Source organism: Humulus lupulus, chromosome 8, assembly GCF_963169125.1.
Source record: "Humulus lupulus chromosome 8, drHumLupu1.1, whole genome shotgun sequence".
NCBI lineage: Eukaryota > Viridiplantae > Streptophyta > Magnoliopsida > Rosales > Cannabaceae > Humulus > Humulus lupulus.
Window position 1 is genome coordinate 146,534,339 of NC_084800.1, and position 24,922 is coordinate 146,559,260.

The 24,922-nt window shown below is 38.2% G+C and overlaps 1 protein-coding gene across 2 annotated transcripts; it reads right to left on the reverse strand.

The window, feature by feature from the left end:
• Positions 1-796: 796 nt before the first annotated feature.
• Positions 797-6,304, reverse strand: LOC133798542 (uncharacterized). Of its 2 annotated transcripts, XM_062236877.1 has the most exons (3): positions 6,150-6,304; positions 1,728-5,933; positions 797-1,203 (listed from the first exon to the last, which is right to left on the reverse strand). In XM_062236877.1, the coding sequence occupies exon 2, from the start codon at positions 5,919-5,921 to the stop codon at positions 1,737-1,739; it is 4,185 nt and encodes a 1,394-aa protein (XP_062092861.1). In that variant the 5' UTR covers positions 5,922-5,933; positions 6,150-6,304; the 3' UTR covers positions 797-1,203; positions 1,728-1,736. The 2 variants fall into 2 exon arrangements, with proteins under 2 accessions (XP_062092861.1, XP_062092862.1); XM_062236878.1 differs by lacking the exon at positions 6,150-6,304 and having other exon boundaries at positions 1,728-6,140.
• Between the last annotated feature and the right edge of the window lie 18,618 nt (positions 6,305-24,922).

The window sequence follows — 24,922 nt, forward strand, 5'->3', positions numbered from 1 at the left end:
AACATAAAGAGTTTATAAAAATATACGTTAATAATATATATATATAAATTATAATAATAAGCATCATTTTTACTCATTTTTTATTTTACTTTTCTAATTTATGGCTTAATCAAGAAAAAAAACTCTAATTATTTTCTCTTTTTTATTTTAATAATAATTATAATATATACCAATTAAAAATATATATAATAAAAATACTAAATAAACTATCTATTTTTATTTTTAATTTTTTGATAAAACACGTAATACTAAAATTAGTTTTCAATAATAAAATATCTAAATAGACAATCGACAAAAATACATATGGTTCAAACAATCTATTTATTTATTTTTATCTTTAATATTTTAACAAAACACGAGATCTATAAGATAATTTTTAAAATTAAAAAGTTCAATCGAATAATTAATTAAAATACAAGGTTTAAAATTGTGTGATCCCTTACTGAAAATATAAATTATATAAATTTATATAATATGTTTTTTATAAAGAATTTTTAAATTTTTGAATAAATACATGATCCAAAAATTAATTTTAAAAAATAAAATATCAAAATAATAATATTCAAATAATCGATATTTCTATTCTTATTTTTAACATTTTGACAAAATACAAAAACTAAAAGTAAAATTTAAAAAATAAAATATCTAAATGCATAATCAGCCAAAATAACTCTAATTATTCCGAATTTTTCATAAACCTAGAGAAGATTTGCTATACAACGAACACCATCATTAAAAATGCATTGGTTGTTAATTCTCAAATAAGTCAATTATAATACCACTTGAAGCTCTTAGGTAAGGGGAAAAAAAGAAAAGCAAGGTTCCTCGTCATGTTGTATAGACAATACTAAAAATTCCTTAGTCTTTTCAAGGAGACACCATGCGCGTGCATGATCAATGATTTGATTCAATTTTGTAGTAGTCATCAAGGATAGAAAAAGACTGGCCGAACAAAAATAAACTATGACGAGAAGCTCAGGTAACTCTGCTATACATTAAATTTAAATTAAACTAAATCAGATAGATTACAAGGGGAAGGGTAGAAAAATGCATTATGGTGGAAAACAAAACAGAGTACCCAGGAGCCACGTGAATATCTCATAACCTGGTAAACATTCCGGTCACCTATAACTCCTTTGGCACCCAACGTCGGATCATTGCCACTAAATTTCTAAACCCTTCTGCTTCGAAATCCAATACGTCCTGTAACAAACAAGTATTTTCTCAAGTTAAATGAGATCATGCACACAATAGTAAAAGGTCTATGAGAGAAAATCAATTTAGTGAATAAAAGTTGCTCGGAACGAATTCCTACAATAAATCATGGCAAGAGAGTGGACAATCTATCATCCTCTATATCTACCAATAACCGTTCTGAGCATATGCAACATACATGCCAACGCTTTATTAGTAATTCAACAGTCTTTATCCTTTTTCTATTTACAGTAAGTCCTACTCTCTCAGATGTGTGTGAACAGATTTATACATTCTTCGGTCTATACCCAGCAGCCGAAACTAAAAAGACATTATAACCAGAAATAATACAGTAAATTCATCTCATGGTTCATGTTATAAATTTTTCTCGTTTTTCTAGTTCCAACTAGCAATATACTTTAAAAGTTTCATAGTAATTACTTCCTTATAACAATGGAACGAGAAAATTTATTTGAAGTTTAAAAACTGTGAAAGAAACCGAAATAAATATAGTAGAGATTCATCATGCGTACCAGAAATTTCTAAACCAGATTAACTTCAAAACTTGACAGACTGGAGAGGTCTAGTTGCATCTCATGGTCGTGGGTGGACAGATCAAGTTGCATCTCATGTTCGTGGGTGGACAGATCAAGCTGCATCTCATGGTCATGGGCAGAGAGATCAAGTTGCATTTCATGATCCTGAGTTGTAACAACAACCGGAGATGCTTTACAAGGGAGAGTTGGAGTATAGCTCAACTGGTAATTTACAAGTGTTGAACCAAAGATGTGAAATTTTTCAGCACTGCTGCAAGCAACTTCTGCGTCCGAAGACTTCTTAAAAACTACCCTAGCACGGCTGCTTTCCCTATCAACTTCTGTCTCCATTTCCTTCAGTGGTCCAAATCTCCTAAACATTTTGTTCAGATTACTTTCTGATGGCATAGATCTTACCTCAGAGAAGTTCATTATGAGTTCTGCTGGTGCATTCTCGCTGACATAGCCAGCAGGTTTCTCTGGTGTCAAAGCAGCATCACCATTAGAGTATCGCTTCCTAGAGTATGTTCTACGACTTTCTTGATGAGGTTTTTCTGGTTGTGTAACAGCAGGTTGATTATCTTTTTTCCTGCCTCTACGGGGAGGTTGCTCTTCTGAACCATTTTGAATGACTCTGTCTGTCCAATAGGTGTCATTCATATCATCAAATTCAAAAGTTTCAGGAGACCCTTTCTTCCTTTTACCAGTGACTTTGTCAATCAACACAAGCTCAGTCCCAGAATACTGGCCTGTAATCACTGAATTCCGAAAGTCAGTGAAGAAGCTGATTATAACACTTGAAAGATTGTATTCCTTCAGGGGATCCTGTGCAACAGACTGAAGTTGCGACAGTAATTCATCTAGTGAAGAGTACTCTGCTGGATCAGCCGCCCTTCCTCTACAGACATCCTCAGAGCTCTGAAAGGAAATTTCATAACCATCCCCAGGTCTGTCACTGCTTCCATCTAGTTTCACCCTCTCAAGCTTCACAGTGGGAGGAGACGGAGTTGTCTGGCTGGCAGTCATCTGGCTAGCAACTCTACGGATACATTCACCAATCTTAAATGATTGCTTTGGAAAAATGGAATTAGAAGCTTTTGCAACAGAAACAGTTTTCTTTAAATCTTGGGCAGCCAAGTCCTCAGCATGGTAATCTACACCCCTTCGCCTCTTACCAGACCAATTATCGTCATCCGGAAAATCTATTACACCAACCATCAATTCTGATAAGCTTTTCTCTTTTAATTTAGGATACACACCATCTCTAAGATTATGTTTCCGCTTATGGGAGGAACTATGTAATTTCAACCTGTCCTGGCAAGAGGATGTTCGTTCGTCATCTTTAGAAAGAGAACTTGCATCCTCAATCATCTCATTAGGATGTAAACTATCCTGAAATCGTGAACCGATGGTGTTATTCTCCACCAATCCTCCACAACACTGAAATTCAGGTAAGCTACAAAATCCTTTCAAACGGCAGAAGGCTAGCAACTGGGCCTTAGCTATTACAAGTTCCAAACGGTCATTCCCACCTAATGGAGACTGTGCTAATGCTTTTAGGTATTCAAGCAACTTGTCGGATTGGAGGGAATTAACACTGGCAGAATCATCCACTCCACCTCTTCTACTTGATTCTGTCCGGATCCCTGCATTTTCAACAATCTGGAATTGAATGTTGTGGGAATCTTTTGGTATACAAGAACAGGCCAAGCCTAACTGTACTCGCCTAGAAATTTCTCCCAAAGCACAATTGACAGCATTCTGGAATGTATCTGCATTGCCCTGCTTCTCCATCTGTGAGAAATGAGATCGAAAGGGCTTTAAAGATAAAGCTTCATTCCATGCAAATGTTCTATCCCCAAAATATGCAACCAAGAAGCAGTCCTTTTTATGATGTTTCATTGCCTTCTCTGACGCATCAGTAAAATCAAATATCTGTCCTGGCCACCATGGATGGCTCTTGACTTTACCCCAAACTAAATCAGTTACAGAAAATACATCTTCATCTTCGGGTGGTAAGTCACAACTATGATGATTCACTAACGAATTCTCTGGCTCTGAAGATTCCACTTTAGTGCTTTTCCCTTTGCTGGTGTTTGTCTGTTCACTATCAGTAATCTCTTTGACCACTACCAAGTCTTTCTCTCCATGTAAACCGAACTCATCAGCAGAGGTAACTTGCTCTTTAACACCTTCCTCAACTGCAAAATTTCTCTTAGAAACACTACAATCAGTGGCCACACCCTCCTGTAAACACTCTTCATTATTATCTGACTGGCCCAAAACTTCATTGGTGTCCATTGGAGCAATGTCCACATTATCAGTGGTTTGGTTGTCCATTTCTGAGCACCATAATGTTTCAATCTGTGAGTTCCTGTCATTACCTGAAGGAGGTAGCACAGCTTTATCAGCAGGGTTAGGAGCAGTGTCGCCGGCTGTTGTATCTTCAACATGTATTAGTTCACTGGGCTCACATGAGAATGTCACATCTGCCCATGCATGACCATCATTTTCAAGTACGCCACTCATTTTCCTAGACATTTCTTGTTGATTTTCAAATTGTATTTGCTGCCCTCCATGTTCAGTTTCTATCTCTTGTACAGTACTAACACAAATCGGAGAAACATCACAAATCTCACTCTTTTCCGAGTTCTCTGTAGACTTAAGGTACTCAACTGCACCTAGAACTTCAGTGTTGAAAATTAGAACCTTTTCATGTCCTCCATCAGAATAAACCTGATCACCATCCTTCACTTGTCTGTCTATTTCCATTGCTTGTTCTACATTTGACTCAACATGGATATCACAAGCCATACTGTTGTCATAGTATCCTTCAGGATTCAAGATCTCATCTTTTTGAGAAACTGAGATAACCTTAGAATCTATTACAGAAACTTCACTTTCAACAATTACTTGAGTCTGTTGGAGTGAGGACTCTGATTCTGAAATCAAATTACTATGTTTCTCGGTGCTTCCACCAGTTATCACAATCTTCAACTGCTCTTTTTCTACTGAACTGAAATTTTCACTGTTAGCATTGGTCTCTGGAACTGCATCTTTGGAGCTCAAAAGAACTCTCTTGTCCACTCCTCCAAATTCCTCAGCACCAGCATCGTTACTTTGTCCTAAAGATATTTTGGGATTTAAATCTTTTTTATAAACCGTTATCACTGATTTCTCCTCATGAACTTGGGTTTCAGCACTACAACTTACAACATTTTCTGCACTTGTTTCTATTGTTTCAATCCCAGGATTCCACGCTTCATCTGAGACACCAACCTCATTTTGTGTCTTCAAATCATTAGGTGCATCATCTCCACCACCAACGACTTCCATAGCTAACCTACTCCCTGATTCTATGCTTTCCACCACAACAACTTGAAATTTACAACACTCAGAACTAACTGAAGGAAAAAGTACCTCACTTTTTTTGCCAGCATCCTGTGAGTTTTCTTCTGGAACCTCTACTCCCTGTTTACTTACAACCTCATTCGCTTCACACCCACCAGAAACCACCTCCCCATCATTATTAGCACCCACCTCATGAATAACTCCTTCAACACCCTCCTCCCTAGGAACCATTGAAATCATCGCAACATGATTGACCTGGATCTCACCACCTGTAGAACCCACAACTTCAGTACCACCAGCACAATTTCCACCACTAACAATTTGGCTTCCCCTCCTTGTATCCTCTGTCACCATTTCCCCTGAGCTAGCCTCCCTTGTCATGCCATCAACATGTTGAGCCTTTTCTTCCACTGATTCTGACACTCCCAAAGAGCCCCCATTTCCCTGATTCAAAAGTTCCCCACCTGAGACACCAGCATCCCGCGAATCCGATCCATCAACAGCACTACCACCATCTATACCAATGGGATTAACGGGTCTCTCAGAAACTACTTCGGCATCCAAAGGCACGGCATCGTCATTCCCATCATCCAAGTTCTCCCCACTCTCACTAGTACAAACTCCACCAACATAAACATCAGAACCTAACACTTCCACCATTATGTCATTCCCATGACAAGACTCATCTTCCACCCCATCATTAAATGACCCCTCAATCTTCCCCTGAACTGCATCATCACCAGTACCGACTAGGGTTTCACCAGCCACATGCTCACTCTCAGTCACTGTTGACTCTGAAACACTACCGACAGGGACACCCCTGTCCTTGGTTACATCCATTTAAATCGCTATCTGGGTATTTCTCAAAACCATCAGAAAAGAGCTTTTTCAACCCAAAAAAAAATAATAAACAAACAATATTTAAAATCTTGAATCCCTAATAAACCCTAATGCAAACTTGAACAAATCTACAGCAACACAATCAAGAAGCTGATTAATATAATACAAGAATCAAAATCGAAAATTGACACAGAAAAAGTGGACGAAAGATTAAGATCATGGTCGTACCTTGCTAGATCTACTTTTAAAGTTCTAAAACGGGGATTTTGAGAGTTTGGGCTTTAGAGAGAGAGAATGAACAAAAAACTATTTTTGGGCACAACAATAAGATAGGTACCCTTTAAGAGATCCAAAATAATAATAAAAGAGTCCGAATATAAGTGTTCTTGTCCCTTTTTTTATTTTATCACTTTTCAGTGATTGGTCAGCAGTTTTAGCTTTACTTAGTTTTTCTGTGGAAATTTAGAGTGAGTTTTCTCCCCAACAGTGAAGTAGTGAACTTCGAATGGAACTAAACCACGTCATTGCTTCCATGAAAGGTTGATGACATGGCGTTTTTCTATTGGAAAATAGTAGTACATCTTATGTCATGGAGAAACATTTAAATTTTTATTGTTACTCTTCTACATTTTGATAAGTTTGAGCCGTACCAGCACTGAATGTTGTCGAAGAGGAAATGTTGAAAGCGTATTTGTTATGGTAATTATTGAATACGTTCTGGTGGGACTACACATGTTAAAACATTAAGTTACGTTAAAGTTATGTTTGGTAGGAAGGAATGAGATTTGAATAATATTTTTCCATTATATTGTTTGGTATCGGATAAAAGTCATATATATACAAAGTATAAAATCAAAATTACTAACTTCTTATTGGTTCGCGATTAGAAATTTGTATTTTTAAAAATTTGGATTCTGAAATGAAAATCTAAATTTAGTAACTAAAAACATGTTTCTAAAAATGTGATTGGTTCAATATCAGTAAATTATTTTTTAGTTTTAAAAAACTGAATCTGTGATTGGAGAAGAGGAGGAGAGCAGAGAAAAAGTGATGATTAGGATACTGATTTTAAGATTTTGGAAGAAAATTTTCAAAAAACGAAGAAAACGTAAAATCTTTGTTTTCTATCTTACACCACCAAATTAGAATCTTGATTTGGATTTTGTTTCCAAAAAATAACCTACCAATCAGACATTTTTGTGGGCCCCATGTACTTTAAGTTTTCAAGTTAATAAAATTGTATACAAATTCATTACTAATCAGAGCCTAAATTAACTATTACACAGTATAATTAATATAATTGTTTAAGTTATTTCAAAAATATTCACGTAAATTTTTTTATATTATATTGTTCTCCTATTTTCTCATTTTTGGAGGGAATTACTTTTTAAGATTGATTTTTGCTATTTTTTCACTTTTTCTGTCTTATCATTTCCATCCCTCCAAAAATCTCTCATGCCAAACTTGCCATTTGTTTGTTAAAGAAGAAGAGTGGAATGAAGGAAATAATTTGAAAGAAAAGTGAAGATAAATGAAAAAGTACGATAGTTTGGGAGGAGAATAGATAGAGTGGAAAGGAAAAGTAGAAAGAAAAGAATAGGTGAGGCCTACTTCAAAAAAATTCACTCCAAATTGGAGAGAAAACTAAGGAAAAAAAGTGTGGGCTTATGGATGATCAAAAATATCCTTGAAAAAATTTAGTAGGATAAGGGTAAAAGTGTCAAAAAAAGAATATTATTTTTCTTAATATTAATTAAAATAATAAATAAATAAAAGAAATTACTTTTTAATATTTTCTTTCCTTTCCCTTCTACCAAACATGTAGAATAGAAAATACACTTGTGTTCTTTCATTTACTTTTTATTTCTCTAATATTTTTTCTCCACTTCCTATTTTCTATCCATTCTACCAAACATAGGGTTAGTGTAAGGGCGAATTTGAAATTTCTAAAAGGTGTTTCATTTTGTGTAATTTTTAAATTATGTAATTACTAAGTAGTAATTACACAATAATAATTATATATAATTTGTCTAATAATATAATATTTTTTAATAATTAATATTTAAAATTGGTAATATTTATTTTGGTTGAAATTTTTAAAATCATATTTTAGAACAAGCAAAAAATAAACATATAAAAGGTTTTGAATAAATAAATTAAAAAAATATTATAGAAAATGTGCAATCATCGCGTTAAGTATTATGTTATTATGAAAATATTATATTATCTTTGAAAAAAAAATATTTAAAAGAATATATTAAAAAAATTGAGATATTTGCAGAGAAAGTACTTAAGTTATACAAAATGTTACACGTAAGTATCTAAATTATTTTATTGACAGGAAAAGTACTCAAGTTTAACTTTTACTTGCACCGTTGACACCTGTCGTAACCATCTAACGACAAAATTAGCAACAAGAACTAACAGTGAAACTAAAAGTTGATCTTGAGTACTTTTGCCGGAAAAAAATAAATTTGGATACGTAAGTGCAAATTCAAATAACTTGGGCACTTTCACCGCAAATATTTTTTTTTATTATTATTAACTAAGCTTATAAATTCACAATTTCAAAATAGAATAACAAACCATTAACATCAAAAGATAGATGTCCAAAACTTTTTTTTTTAATTTTAAAATATATGATAGAAATGAATTTTATTTTGATTGAGATACGATATTAATATGACTCCCTCATCTATCAATTGCATCACGCAGTCATGTCTTAGACTTATATGTCTAGACTTCACATTGTATATCTTACTGTAAGCTCTAATCAATGTGGCTTGTGTAACGCCATACTAATCCAGAATCGTTACACCATGTTTTAAAATAGTGCTCAACTCGTTAAGTGAGTCATTCGGACTCGAAAGTGTAATTAAGGTTAAACAATGGTTTAGGTATTAAATTTTTTTATCAATGAAGTTAAACTTTTCATTACAAAGGGTTTGAATATCTACAAGGGATCCCCAAAGGTTTTAATCAAAATACAATTATAACAAAAATTACAGGGATAGCTGACCTAAGCGGCAAAATCAAACTAATATTCTAAGTTCACCCAAAAGTATCTCAACCGTGGTGGCCAACCAGGTTGAGTATGTACACGCCTCCCATAGAGCTCTCCAACTCATGGCTAGCTCAGTTTTCCTTTGCCCTTACCTGCACCACAAAGCACCCGTGAGCCAAAGCCCAACAAGAAAACTCAATCAGGTAAAACAGATATCCAGATAAGCATTAATATCAAATGCATGATTCATAAATCATAACTAGATTCAAAATTACTTTTCAACAAGTATAACGGCCCATGCCGAATAGATGCATACTGCACCCATGTAGTGGCCATGCCATAACGACCTACATTCCACATGTATATTGTCGATAATAGCCCCATGGTCGATCAATCACAAACAACAACCAATCATTACAAACAACTATACCAACCGATGCATAGATAGACCAATCATTTATCTTTAAACAGATTCAAGTCACGGTCATAACAGTGTTCGACAATCAGGGTCGATGCCCTACACTCGGTGCATGTGCCAGTTTTCTTACCTCGTGTTCTGTGGAAATAGCAAGGCAACCCCGAGTACGATCCCTTTCCCCGAGCCTGGCGGAAACCCTAGTGACAACATAAATGATATGTTTATCAGGAACTAATTCTGATAATGGGCTTCAAGAGTAAGCCCTAGCTCTCTAGACCTCGGATTCCACTAAATCGGGTGGCGGAATCGTCCCCCGAGCCTCTCGAGTTTAACTCCCAATACCCTAAGCAAAAGTACCCTAAACATTATTAGCGTCACTGTGCCCCCTGTAAGGTCGCGACTCAACAACAGACTGAGAAGCCCCCTTATAAAATTTTCACATTAGCATCGTGGTGCCCCCCCTAAAGGGTCACGACACCACAACTGTCTGAGAGAAGACCCTATAAAAATTGTCCATTTAGAACTGCAGCGTCCCCTCCAAAGGGTCGCAGCGCCACAATTTTCTGAGGGCAAACCCACCCTCGGAAAAACCCATACGCGGTGCGGCATTCATCCCTAGGCACCGCAGTGCCACCGCAACGACCCAGAAATTGCATTTTTCCCCTGCATTTCAGACCCAATTCCAGTCCCAAAAATCGACTCCCAACAGTTTAAACACAAATTTAAGACTTAAAAACCTTAGCTTAACCACTACACCACATTATGAATCCCATAATTCACCAAAAACACATTAAAGTCCCAATTTTCCGTAGTTGAGTTTCAAACTCAACTCTTGTCCTAACAAATCCAAGAATCTGAACTGAAAGCCATAAAACCAATAGCAATTGAACTCCCAAATGAGTTATTACCCAAACTCAGGATTAAAGAAAAACCTCCAAAGCTCAAGAACATACAAAAAACTTAAGAAAAGAAGATATTACCTCACTGAATTTTGAAATCCCTGATTGTTTTGAAGTCTCCCACAACTCCTAATCCTTCAAGAAACCTCTAATCTCCTCCAAATTCATCAACCAAAGTTTGAGCAAATCCTTTGGTATGAATTCCTTGAGAATGCTCTTGAAAGTGACCCAAAATGGAAACAAAATGATGGTGCTTAAACGTGAAAGGCAGCTGAGTTCTAGACTTAGCCAATTTCTCTACCTAATGGGTCAAAAAGACCATTTTGCCCCTACCTCAAATAACCCTCTAATTAACCCCAAGGGCATTTTGGTCATTCAGCCTAATTTCCCACTAAACCTTAATTTATACTTCTAATCTCCAAATCAATCAAATAATCAATCAAATAATCCATCAAATACAATTATTTCTCGTAAAATACTTCATTTGTCAATAAATTCTTAAATGTGAAATTACCAAAATATCCCTTGGCTCACCCCGAGCCGGGTATTTATTCCCGTTGTGACTTTTCTGCTAAATTTCTCGCAATGATCGACTCTTGCCTAATATCATAATTACCCACATAATAATGTGGTCCCAAGCACATAACACATAAAAATTACAGTTATACCATCAACGGGTCAAAATAACGAAAATGCCTATTTTTAACAAAAGCGATAGTCATGCATATTCAACCAGATATCCATATAAATTACATAACTCAATTATTTAACACATAACTCTCCCACATGTCCTCCCAACACACTAACCGAGGCACTAATCATATTAGGAGTTTCAGTGTGCTACAACTATCCCATCCTTATAGAAATTTCGTCCTCGAAATTTACGTTAACAGCTTGGGATATTGATCTCCCATATCCGACTCTAGCTCCCAAGTTACTTCATCTACCTTGTTGTTCATTCACAATACTTTAACTAACATAATGGTTTTGTTTCGCAAGACTTTGTCATTCCTATCTAGAATCTGAACCAGTTTCTCCTCGTAAGACAAACTCATTTGTAAATTTAGGTCTTCATAACTCAGCATGTTTGTAGTATTTGATACATATCTCTGAATCATCGATACATGAAACATGTTATGTACTCTTGACAAACTGGAGGCAAAGCCAGTCTGCAGGCTACCTGCCCAATCATTTCCAGGATCTCGAAAGGTCCTACGAACCTAGGGCTCAACTTGCTCTTCTTCCAAAATCATTTCACTCATTTCAATGGTGAAACTCGGAGAAAAACATGGTCCCCAACTTGGAACTCCACGTTCCTATGGTTAGGATCAGCATAGCTTTTCTATCTACTCTGTGAGGCGAGCATTTGAACCACAATCTTCTCAATGGCATCACTGGTCCTCTAAACCGCTTTGGGGACAAAATCCTTCCTCTCACCCATTTCATCCCAATGAATGGGTGATCTTCACTTCCTACCATACAACATCTCATATAGAGTCACTCCAATCGTTGACTGATAACTGTTGTTTTAGGAAACTCAGTCATGGGGAGATACTTATTCCAGGACCCCTCAAAATCCAATACACATGCCCGAAGCATGTCCTCCAGTATCTAAATTATCCTCTTAGATTGTCCATCTGTCTAAGGATGATAAGCTGTGCTAAACTTCAACCGAGCACCCATAGCCTTCTATAGGCTTCTCCAAAACTTGGAAGTAAAGATGAGATCTTAATCTGACACTATGGATACTAGAGCCCCATGGAGATGTAAAATCTCCTTCACATACAACTTAGTTACTGATCCATGGTGAAATTCATCCTCACTGGTAAAAAGTGAGCCGACTTGGTATATTGATCCACTATCACCCATACCGAGTTGTGCTGACCAACCGTCCTAGGTAATCCAACCACGAAGTCCATGGTAATATCCTCCCACCTCCACTCATGGATGCCCAATGGCTGTAACAACCCTGCTAGCCTTTGGTGTTCAGGTTTTACTTGCTGACAGTACAAAGATTTTAAATCCTGATACATCTTCATGGTGCTTGGATGTAATGAATACAGAGTGGTATGAGATTCATCAAGAATCTCCCATCTGATAGTAACATCCAATGGAACACAAATTTGATCATTATACCTCAACATATCCATCTTTGAAACGATGAAGTCCCTAGCTCCTCCAGCTAGGACATCCTCTTTATGTCTCACTAATTGGGAATCACCCAGTTGACCCTCCTTTACCCTCTCCAGGAGTGTAGACTGTAAGGCAATGTTGGATAACTAGCCCACCACAAATTCTATTCTCTCTCTACTCATATCCTCTACCATTTATGGATATATGCTTTAGGCTATACAATTATCTTGGGCCTCTTCCACTCAAAGCATCTGTCACCACAGTGGATTTCCATGGATGATAAAGGATCTCACAATCATAATCCTTCACCAGCTCTAACCAACATCTTTGTCGCATGTTCAGATCCTTCTGTGTGAAAAAGTACTTCAAAATTTTATTATCAGTGTAGATCTCGCACTTCTCCCCATACAGATAGTGTCGCCATACTTTCAATGCGAACACCACGGCTGCTCATATTCCTTTAACTATTGTGAAGTATAAGTAATCACATTCCCATCCTCCATAACCACACAGCTTAAACATTGTCTCAAAGCATCATAGTAAACTACAAACTTCTTATGATCCGAAGGAAGACTGAGCATTGGAGCAGTAATCAATCGCAGCTGCAACTCCTGGAAACGATCATCGCATCTGTCAAACCAAACAAACTTCAAGTTCTTGTATGTCAGCTTGGTCAATGGTGCTACAATCTTCAAGAATCCTTCCACAAAACGCTGATAATACCCAGCCAAACCCATGAAATTCCTAATCTCTGATGCATTCCTCGGCCTTGGCCATTCTCTTACCGCCTCTATCTTGGTCAGATCCACCATAATCCCATCCTTACTAACGATATGACTAAGAAATGTCACCTGAGGTAACCAGAACTTGCACTTCATAAACTTGACATACAACCTGTGCTCTGTAACGCCCTGTGTAACATCTCGAAATTGATATTAAGGTTGAGTGCCTTGACTACAGTGCATGGAGGACCTAATGGGGATTATTGAGCGAGTAATGGATTATATGTGTGATTATCTGTTATAGATGAATTATGTGCTAATGTGATTAGACATGCATGTTTGTGTGTATTAAATATGCATATGGGCCTATTTCTGTGAATAGGTGTGTGTTTGTAATTTTGGCCCGTTGAGGGCATAAATGTAATTATGCATGTGTTATGAGTGAGACCCTAGTGTTACAAGGATATATTTAAAGTGTTTGGTCCGAGACAATCCTAGAGAGCAGATTAGCTGAATAGTCACAACGGGGTTAGATACCCAGCTCGGGGTGAGCCTAGGGGTATTTTAAGAACTTGGCATGTGCCTGGGGTTTACTGGGTAATGGGTAATTATTAGCAATTATTTGGGTATGTCAAGATTAAATGAGAATTTATTAGGAACACTCGATGAATTAGCGAGATGTGGTAAATGACGGGATTGCCCTTGGTGGCATTAAGACATTAAAGATGGACTTGGGGGCATTTTGGTCCTTTGGCCAAGGGATAGACCCAACCTTAGAGAGACTCAGCTATTCTGAGTTGTGTAGAGCCTAGGGGAAACATTTAGAAGAAATAGAACCTCTCAGCCTTATCCCTCTCTCTCTCTCTCTCCCTACACGATTCTTTCCCTCTCTCTTTGGTGTGCTTGGAGCTAAGGGGAATTCCTTGAGGAATTGACTGAAAATCAAGGCTGGGGACTTGGAAAGACAAACTAGAAGTGTTGAGGAGTAGCTCAGGGGTCGTGATCCTTGTGGAGGTAAGTTTAATTCTGTTTTGATTAAGCTTTGATTTGTTTATCTTGGGTGTTCTAGAGTTTTAAACTTAAAGATTGAGATTCCAAATTGTGCTAAGGTTTTAACTTAGTTTTAATGGTTACATGCTAGTTATACCATGCTGTTATAAGATTGGGATATAATTATGAGTTTTGAGCAAGTTTAGGTAGAAATTGGCGAAGTTAGGCTGAGGAGAATGCAGTGAAAATGGTGGAGTTTTTGGGTTTTGGGGCTCGCGTCGCAGCCCTGTTCTTTAGGCTCCGCGGCTCGTGTGTGAGAAAAGGCCTGTGTAATGCCTTGGATAGCCCAAGACTGTCACACTGTGTACTTTTAAATAGTGTTTAACCTGCTAAACGAGTTATTATGTTATATAAGTGCATCTAGGTGTTATTAATAGGCTAGGGTGAAAATCTCGATCAAAAGGAATGGATATACTTTATTTAAAATATTAAACTACACATGGGCCCATAAAAGTGTTTACAAAGTTATTTACAATCCAAAATGGTCATTACAGTATAAAAGTTACAACCTGCCGACCTAAGCGACAAAAATAGGGTTAAACCCTAGTCCCTCTGAGAAACACCTTGGTCGTGGTGGTCAAACGGTCACATATGTACACAGCGCCACCTAAGCTCTCCACTCAAGGTTGGGTGAGCTTTTCTTTCCCTTTACCTGCACCACATAGCACCCGTGAGCCAAGGCTCAACAAGAAAACTTATTACTGGATGTATACAAATAATATTAAATGATTTTGGGGCTTACAACCCTAATCAGATGGTGACTAATAAGTATTTCTGGGGTAGATGACTAATAAGTATTTCTGGGGTAGATGACTAATAAGTCTCTCTGGGGTAGATGACTAATAAGTCTCTCTAAATGAATGAATAATAAGTCTCTCTGGATAGATGACTAATAAGTCTTTTTCTGGGGCCCTGTGCCCTAAGCCATGTGATGTTTCAGTCACCTAAGCCTTTTTGGCCCTGGCTTTGAGTAACTAGCCTTAGACTAGCCAAGAGCTTCAGTTTTCTTCGACTAATAGGTCGGTCAAGCATTTAATTCTCATGTTGATTAAATCTAATCATTTTGGCCTGTGTTAAACATGCTAATGTCGCTCTTGACTCATAAGTCAATACCATACGACCAGCGCTCAGTACTATTGCCGATCATGACTGATAAGTCAGAGCTTCGCGACCAGTACCAAACACCATTGTCATTTCTGACTAATAAGTCAGTGCCATTCACAGGTAAGTAAAGCTGCAGGGCATTTACAATGCAATCAATGTCCATGTATAGAGTAATCAACATGTCTCATCAATAACCGTGCATGTCACATACTGGGTGCAGTTTTCTTACCTCTGGTTCGAGCGTGAAATAATAAAAGAACGACCCTTGAGAACGATTTGTCCTTAGGCCCCTTAGCAGTCACCTATTCATAACCAAATATGAAATCTCGTCAATAAAATAAGTAATAAAAGGTTCATAGACTAAAATCTCGCTCCTGGGACCTCGAATCCAACTAAGACGGTTAGTAGATTCGATCTCGAGCTTAGAGAAATGAAAACTCGCGCTTAAGAGTGACTAAAACCCATCCTGGCATAAAGGGACAGGTGGGCTGCGACTTGACCCCAAGGGCCACGGCGCGCCCCCAAGACAGAGAGCCCCCTGTCTGGGGTGCCAGGGGCGGGCCGCGACTTGCTCCTATGGGTCGTGGCGCACCTGCTAGATAGAACTCAGGGGAGGCTCTGGGATGCATTAAAGTCGCGACTTGCATTTTGCTGCATTTTTCTCAATCCAAACCCATCCAAATCTTCACCAAACCAATCCTAAAATCACAACCAAACATTTATACAACATATCCAGCAACCTAACATCAAAACCCAAGCTTAATGCCACTTGAAACATCATCAAACACCCAAATTACACAATCAAACATCAAGCTTAAACATAACCTTAAAAACATAGTAAACCTTAAAATTTCAGCTGAAAACCTTACCTCAATCCCTGAACTGAAGCCCTCAATTGCTGCAAATCAATCCTAGACTCCCAAGTCTTAAATCCTCAAACTTTAATCCTAACTTGCTTCAAAACTCCAAACCGAATGAGAGAGACAAGGAATTGAGAGAGAGAGAAGGTAAGCTACTCTGTTTTTTCTGCCTTAAACCTTCTACAGCCATCCTTGGCTTATGTCTATATAATGGCTAAAAGACCAAAATACCCCTAGGGTCATTAAAACCTTCAAAGCCACCCAAGGACAAAACTGTCATTTCCCACCTATTCTGTTAATCATAATTAATGTCCACTAATTCCCGTTACTCCCACTATTCTCAAATAATTAATAAATCACATCCCATTACCCACTCATTCCCGGCAATGTACTAAGCATCAAATTACCCCCAGGCTCACCCCGAGCCCGGAAATTAATCTCGTTATGACCAAACCGCTAACTTGCATCCTAGGATTGTCTCATGCCGAATAGCTCAAACATATCCACATAATAATGTGGTCTCACCCATAACTCACAAACATGCACATAAATATACAAATATGCTCGCAATGGCCAAAATTACAAAAATGCCCTTCTAATAAGAAGTGGGCCCACATGCATGCAATTATCATCATATAATAATATAATTTACATAATCACATAATTGCATATTAAATCAATTATGGCCCTCCTGCCCCCTAATCTAGGCATTAAGCCACATTAGGGAATTTGGGACGTTACAACTATCCCCTCCTTACAGAAATTTCGTCCTCGAAATTTACCTGAATAACTCGGGATACTGACTCTGCATATCTGACTCCATCTCCCAAGTCGCTTCCTTGACCTTGCTGTTCCTCCATAATACCTTAACCAAAGGTATAGTTTTATTCCTCAGGACCTTGTCTTTTCTATCTAGTAACTGAACTAGCTGTTCCTCATAGGAGAGATTTGCCTCAAGCTCCAGATCCTTGTAACTCAACACATGAGTTACATCTGATACATATCTCCGAAGAGCTGAGATATGAAATGTGTTATGCACGACCAACAATGTTGGTGGTAAGGCCAACCTATAGGCCACCTAACCAATCCTCTCCAGGATCTCAAATGGACCTACAAATCTAGGGCTCAACTTGCCCTTCTTCCCAGATCTTCTCATCCCTTTCCGTGGCGAGACTCTAAGGAAGACATAGTCTCCCACTTGGAACTCTACGTTCCTGCGTTTGGGATCTGCATAACTGTTCTCTCTACTTTGAGAAGCGAGCATCTGAGCTCTAATCTTCTCAATGGCCTCATCAGTCCTCTAAATTGCCTCAGGACCCAAGTATCTCCTTTCTCCTGTCTCATCCCAATGAATGGGAGATATGCATTTCCTACCATACAACATCTCATAAGGAGCCACCTCAATGTTCGACTAATAATTGTTATTGTAGGAAAGCTCTATCAAATGTAGATGCTTACTCTAGGACCCACCAAAGTCCAGCACACATGCTTGTAGCATGTCTTTTAATATATGGATCGTCCTCTCAGATTGTCCATCTGTCTGAGGATGATAAGCAGTACTGAACTTCAATTGTGTACCCTTGGCCTTCTGTAAACTTCCCCAGAATTTTGAAGTGAAAGTGGGGTCCCGGTCCGACATGATCAACCTTGGTGCCCCATGAAGGCACACAATCTTTCTCACATAGAGATCTACATACTGGTCAACTGTATATGTAGTCTTCACTAGTAGGAAGTGAGCTAACTTGGTATATCGATCTACAATAACCCATACTGAATCATGTTGACCAACAATCTTGGGTAACCCCACCACGAAATCCATCGTGATGTCCTCCCATTTCCACTCTAGGATGTCTAGAGGCTGTAATAGCCCTGTTGGCCTCTTATGCTCAGCCTTGACCTGTTGACATGTCAAGCACTTAGCCACATACTCTGCTACATCCCTCTTCATCCCAAGCCACCAATACAACGATCTCACATCCTGATACATCTTCGTGGTGCCTGGATGCAAAGAGTAAGGAGTGGTATGAGATTCATCCAGAATCTCCCACCTCATAACAGTGTCCATCAGAACACATATCTGATCTTTGTATCTCAACAAGCCCATCTCTGACACTGTATAATCTCTGGACACTCCAGTTGAAACATCCTCTCTGATCTTGATCAACTGTGGATCACCCAACTGACCTTCCTTTATTCTCTCCAACAGGGTAGACTGTAACTTAATATTGCCCAACTGGCCCACTAGCAACTCTATGCTAGTTCTGGACATAACTAAGATCTCCTAATGCCCATATCTAGTGCGAAAAACAGTCTTCGGTATATCTCCCTCCTTGACCCTCAGCTGATGATAACCAGATCGAAGGTCTATCTTAGAGAATACCCTATTACCCTGCAACTGGTCAAACAAATCATCTATCCTTGGCAGAGGATACTTGTTCTTGATTGTTAACTTATTCTGTTCTCTGTAATCAATACACATCCTCAGAGAACCATCATTCTTCATAAACAGAACTGGTGAACCCCACGGTGAAAAACCAGGTCTGATAAAACCTAAGTCTAACAGCTCCTGTAGCTGTACCTTCAATTCTTTTAATTCTGCTGGGCCATTCTGTAAGGTGCTTTAGACACTGGCTCCGTCCTTGGTGCAAGTTCAATCACAAATTCAATCTCTCTGTGTGGTGGCAACCCTAGTAAATCTTCTGGAAACACATTCAGAAACTCACACTAATCTGGTCTCCACTGGTCACTAGCATGACCTGAGTGGTATCAACCACACTGGCTAAGAATCCTATGCAACCTCCTTGCAATAGATCTCTAGCCCTCAGAATAGATATCATAGGTAGACGAGGTCCATGCACAGTGCCAACAAACACAAAAGGATCCTCCCCTTCAGACTCAAAGGTTACCGTCTTCCTTCTGCAATCTATGGTTGCCCATACTTCACTAACCAATCCATACCCAAAATCATATCAAAGTCGGTCATAACCAACTCTATCAAATCAAATGAGAATTCTCTTCCCTCTTCTGTCACTGGCAGTGATCTGGCTCATCTTCTGGATACTACTAACTCCCTAGTGGGTAATAAGGCCCCGAAACCCACAGCATAATAATCACATGGTCTACATAGTCTATCAATAATTCTACTAGCAACAAAAGAATGTGTAGCATCAGAATCAATCAAAACAGTATAAGGGGTTTCAGCACTAAAAAGCTGACCTGTAACTACTGAGGGATAAGCCTCAGCTTCTGCTTGAGTCAATGCTAACACTCGAGCTAGGGCCAAGTTGTCCGCTTTTCTTGGCTCTTCCTTTCTTGCTTTTGGGAAATATTTCTTGAAATGTCCCACTACTCCACATAAGAAGCAATATTTTTCCCTACACTCCCATATATGGTGCCTCCTGCACCTAGGGCATTCAGGATAAACCCTCCAGGCCTCATTGTTGCCCTGGCAGCCCATTGTAATACCACATGGTCGCCTGTCAGATCCTGGAGCTGGGAAGGCATTAGGAGCCTTCCTCTTCTGATCACTGGGGCCTTCTCCCCTACCTGAACCTATAAATGGAGGTCCCACCCTCCAATTGTCTCTCCTGGCTGCATTGTCACACCAGATCGTGTTCTCTGCGCTCTCAGCTGTGAGCGCCTTCTTAACCACCTGTGCATAAGTAGTAACTCCAGACACAATGGTAATATGAACATCATGGGTTATCCTAGGCTGTAGCCCCTGGAGAAACCTCTCCCTTCTGGTCCCATCAGTGGGCACCAATTCCATTGCAAACTTTGCCAATTTGTCAAACTTTAAGGCATACTTAGTCACTGGCAGACTTCCCTAAAACAGCTTGCTGAATTCTTCAGCTTTTGCAGCCCTGATGGCATCATTGTAGTACTTTTCATTAAACAAATTTTGAAACTCTTCCCAACTCAGGGCATTGACATTTCTGGTCTGGGATATCACTTCCCACCAAATTCAGGCATCCTCTCGAAACATGTATGTGGCACAAGCCACCCTCTCATTGCTAAACACCCTCATAAAGTCAAGGATGGTGGTAACCATGCTCATCCATTGCGCAACCTTAGCTGGATCTGCACTACCCTAAAAAACTTGAGGGTGTTGTTTCCTGAACCTTTCATAAAGAGGTTCCCATTTACTTACAGCTTCTGGCAACAGTTGAACTGTTGGCACCATTATAGGTGGATTTCTTCTTCCTGCCTCATAACTCTGGCTTGTAAATCAGCAAACAACTGCTGCCAGTTATCAGGAGCTGGCTTGTAATGCCCCGACTAATTCTAGACCTCAGACAATTAAAAACTACTAAACATAACTACTATTTTGAAATACATACATACATACATAAAATATTAGAACTTCATTAAAAATCCAAAATACGGTATGAAATACAAAATAAGGTATGGGTACCCATTGTTTAGTACATAAAACATAAAAACATAAACTTTAATCAATTGTTTAAATACTAAGTGCAGAAATACATAAAACATAAATTAAAAGACTTGAAAACAATGTCATCCTTGATCTTCCAACAGTCCATTTAATCAATCCATCCCTAATACACATGCCAAGCTGCCATGAATCTGTCCTGCCTTCCAAGTTCATTTTCCTGCACCATCTTAAAATAAAAGGAATAAGCCTAATGTCTAGCAAGGAAAATCTACTAAAAACATATATCATAAATCATAAGACTATATCATAAAACATATACTATAAAACATATGACGTAAAAACGTATATCATATAGGACTACAATATTAATGGCCATTAACTCATTACCGTAGCATGTGATAAAACCATCTAGGTCCTCAATCTTCTAATCGAGGTAGGTTAGATCACAAAGTAATATATGATAACCCATCTAGGTCCTAAGTCTACTAATCGAGGTAGGGTAAATCATAACTCTAAACCACGATAATGATAAAAATATTGGGGTTTTCTATCTAAGCAACTATAAGCCCCAAGTGACTACAAAACATATTTATACATATATACATAGCACATAACATATCATAGCATATAAGCATATTATACCACATATAATCTAACCTATTTTCCTTACAAAAAACCGGGATATGGAGACAAGAACGAGATTGGAACACTCCTAAAACCAACAGTAAAACCATGAGTTTCTAAAGAAAAGAAGATGAAAAAGAGAACTAAATCATCAAAGTAGAAACTTACCGAAAACCTTAATGTTTCAAGGAACTTAATCACCTAACCAAAAGTCATAATAATGAGTTAGGATTTGGAAGAAAATGGAAGAAAATAAAAGAACTATGATGGATTAAACCTGAGGATAAGAATACCTTGGATGATCTAGACTCCGATCTACACCTTGATATCGAAAAGTCACTCTGTCTTACTTCCCAAGTGTTTAGAAAAGCTTAAATTAGAAAAGCTTTTAACCCAAAACCCAAGTGTTTTCTCTCTAGAGTAATCTTAGCAGCTTGGAGGCTCTGAAGAATGCTTGAATGATAAGTGAAATGGTTGAGTACTAGGTCCTATTTATAGAGTTCAAGGAGTGAAACTAACCCCTTTTAAAATGAATAATAATTGAAAAAAATTTGAATTTTTGTTTCAACAGATGCCCAAAACTTGGTCAAAAACGTTCAACAGCAACTCCAAGTGGTTAAGGGATGTTTCTAGCTCGGATTCCATGAAGTTTCAAAAAAACCAACCCAAGGGCCGATATATCGCCCAACCCTAGGCGATATATCGCCTATACTTATGCCTCGAGCCTTCGTGGTTTCGTTCGTGTGAAGTTGACATGTTTTCCGTATCTTTTATAGGCGACATATCGACCCCTATAGCTGCGATATATCAGCATATGTTGATATAACAAACACATTTTTGCACTCTTTCAACATATTTTGAATTTGTTTAAACTGCTTTGACTGAGTAAAATGTGATCCTAATAGTTGCTGGAAGGTTCTAGAGCTTCTAGATCTTTCTTTTATTAAATTATTCATCCAAAATGCTTAAATCCTTAATAAACATGCTTGTGACAAGTGTCACGTTCTTATTAGTTCTATCTAAACCTTAGGTTATAATAAATAATATTTCTAGGACCAGTTATATTAATCAACCCTTATGTTATAATTAATATTTCTAAACTATAGGTTAAACTTATAAAATCTATAACTGTTGCTATGAGTTTCCAACTAAATCCCGGCTTGAACCAATAACCATGATAACAAAAATACAACAAGCTATTACTATACTACTACTATTACTACTACTACTATCTAGCTAAATAAAATTCTGAGACACTACATGGCCGAGGGATCTGACTCTGGTCATTTTCCTGACCCTGTCTGTCATTCTGGCCCTGATCATCCTGGCCAGCTGATGAGTCTATCTGCCTTGGAAGCATACTTATAACTTATACTGTGCTGCAATAATCAGTACGTCCAGTTAGGTAGTAATAACTAAACCTCTACCCGCCTCACGGTCCAAGATCAAGCAGATATTCAACCATATTCCACAATCATATCAATAAACGTGTCAATTCATGATCATAACATTTAGCACGTAGCAATTAGCAATTAACAATTAACAATGATAATAAGCATGTTCTAACAATATCAGTGTTAAATAAGCACGTTCTTGCTCATCATGCAGCAGTCAAGGGCTAGCCCTATAAGTATATCATATGCATGCATGTAAAGCATTTATATTCTATTTAAGCAGTTAAACACATAACCACATAAATAGTTATTGAACCATGAGTCGAGCTTATCTTCAGTGGTGAGTACATGCCTAGCCAGTCTACATGAACCCTAAACCTTAGCACGCTCTGATACCAAGTTGCAACGCCCTGGATAGCCCAAGACTGTCACACTATGTACTTAACTCGCTAAACGAGTTATTATGTTATAAACGTGCATCTAGGTGTTATTAATAGGCTAGGGTGAAAATCTCGATCAAAAGGAATGGATATATTTTATTTAAAATATTAAACTGCACATGGGCCCATAAAAGTGTTTACAATCCAAAATGGTCATTACAATATAAAAGTTACAACCCGCCGACCTAAGCGGCAAAAATAGGGTTAAACCCTAGTTCCCATGAGAAACACCTTGGCTGTGGTGGTCAAGTGGCCACATATGTACAAATCGCCACTTAAGCTCTCCACTTAAGGCTGGGTGAGCTTTTCTTTCCCTTTACCTGCACCACATAGCACCCGTGAGCCAAGGCTCAGCAAGAAAACTTATTACTGGATGTATACAAATAATATTAAATGATTCTAGGGCTTACAACCCTAATCAGATGGTGACTAATAAGTCTTTCTGGGGTAGATGACTAATAAGTCTCTCTAGAGTAGATAAAAAACTAAGTCTCTTTGAATAGATGAATAATAAGTCTCTCTAGATAGATGACTAATAAGTCTTTTTCTGGGGCCCTGCACCCTACGCCATGTGATGTTTCAGTCACCTAAGCCCTTTTGGCCCTGGCTCTGAGTAATTAGCCTTAGACTAGCCAAGCGCTTCAGTTTTCTTCGACCAATAGGTCAGTCAAGCATTTAATGCTCATGTTGATTAGATCTAATCATTTCAGCTTGTGCTAACACGCTAATGCCGCTCTTGACTCATAAGCCAATACCATACGACCAGCGCTCAGTACTATTGTCGATCATGACTGATAAGTCAGAGCTTCGCGACCAGTACCAAACACCATTGCCATTTCTGACTATTAAGTTAGTGCCATTCATAGGTAAGTAAAGCTGCTAGACATTTACAATGCAATCAATGTCCATGTATAGAGCAATCAACATGCCTCATCAGTAACCATGCATGTCTCATACTAGGTGCAGTTTTCTTACCTCTAGTTCGAGCATGAAATAATAAAAGAACGACCCTTGAGAACGATCTATCCTTAGGCCCCTTAGCGATCACCTAATCATAACCAAATATGAAATCGCGTTAATAAAATAAGTAATAAAAGGTTCATGGACTAAAATCCCGCTCCCGAGACCTCGAATCCTACTAAGACGATTAGTAGATTTGATCCTGAGCATTTCATTAATATTCACAAGAAATAGTAGCGCTAATAAGCACATCTTTAGCATACTCACAATAGTCAAGGGCCAGGCACTATCAGAATATCTCATGCTCCTTAATAAGGTAGGCAGATAAGGCAATTATATCTTATTTAAGCAGTTAAACACATAACCACATATATAGTTACCAAACCCTGAATCGAGCTTGTCTTTAGTGGCGAGTGTACATGCCTAGCAAGTCTTCAGGAACCCTTAAACCTTGGCAGCTCTGATACCACTGCCCTGGATAACCAAGACCGTTACACTATGTACTTTACATAGTGCTAAACTCACTAATCGAATCATTTGGCCATAAACGTGTGACTAAAGGTAATTAATAGGTTAGGGTTAAAAATTTTGGTCAAAAGAAGTAATCATTTCATTACAAAGTTTAAGATTACATACGAGATCCTAGAATAAATGTTAAGAGGTCATTTACAATTCAAAAGAATACAACAGGTTGACCTAAGCAGCAAAATTAGGGTTCGACCCTAGTTCCTTTATGAATCCCTGGCCATGGTTGCCGAGCAAGATGCATATGTACATGCCGCCACCAAAGCTCTCCAACTCATGGCTGGTCTAGCTTCCCTTCTCCCTTACCTACACCACATAACACCCGTGAGCAAAGGCTCAACAAGAAAACTTAAACATGCTCATAAGTAGTTAATAACATATTACATAATTATAATTAGCATGCCTAGCAGTAATAACCCTACTTGTGCTTGCTTTCAATCCAAATAAGTGACTATAGAGTCACACTAGGGCC

Excerpts from the sequence above, each read along its gene's own strand:
- LOC133798542 (XM_062236877.1), bottom strand. The coding sequence starts at position 5,921 with ATGGATGTAACCAAGGACAGGGGTGTCCCTGTCGGTAGTGTTTCAGAG.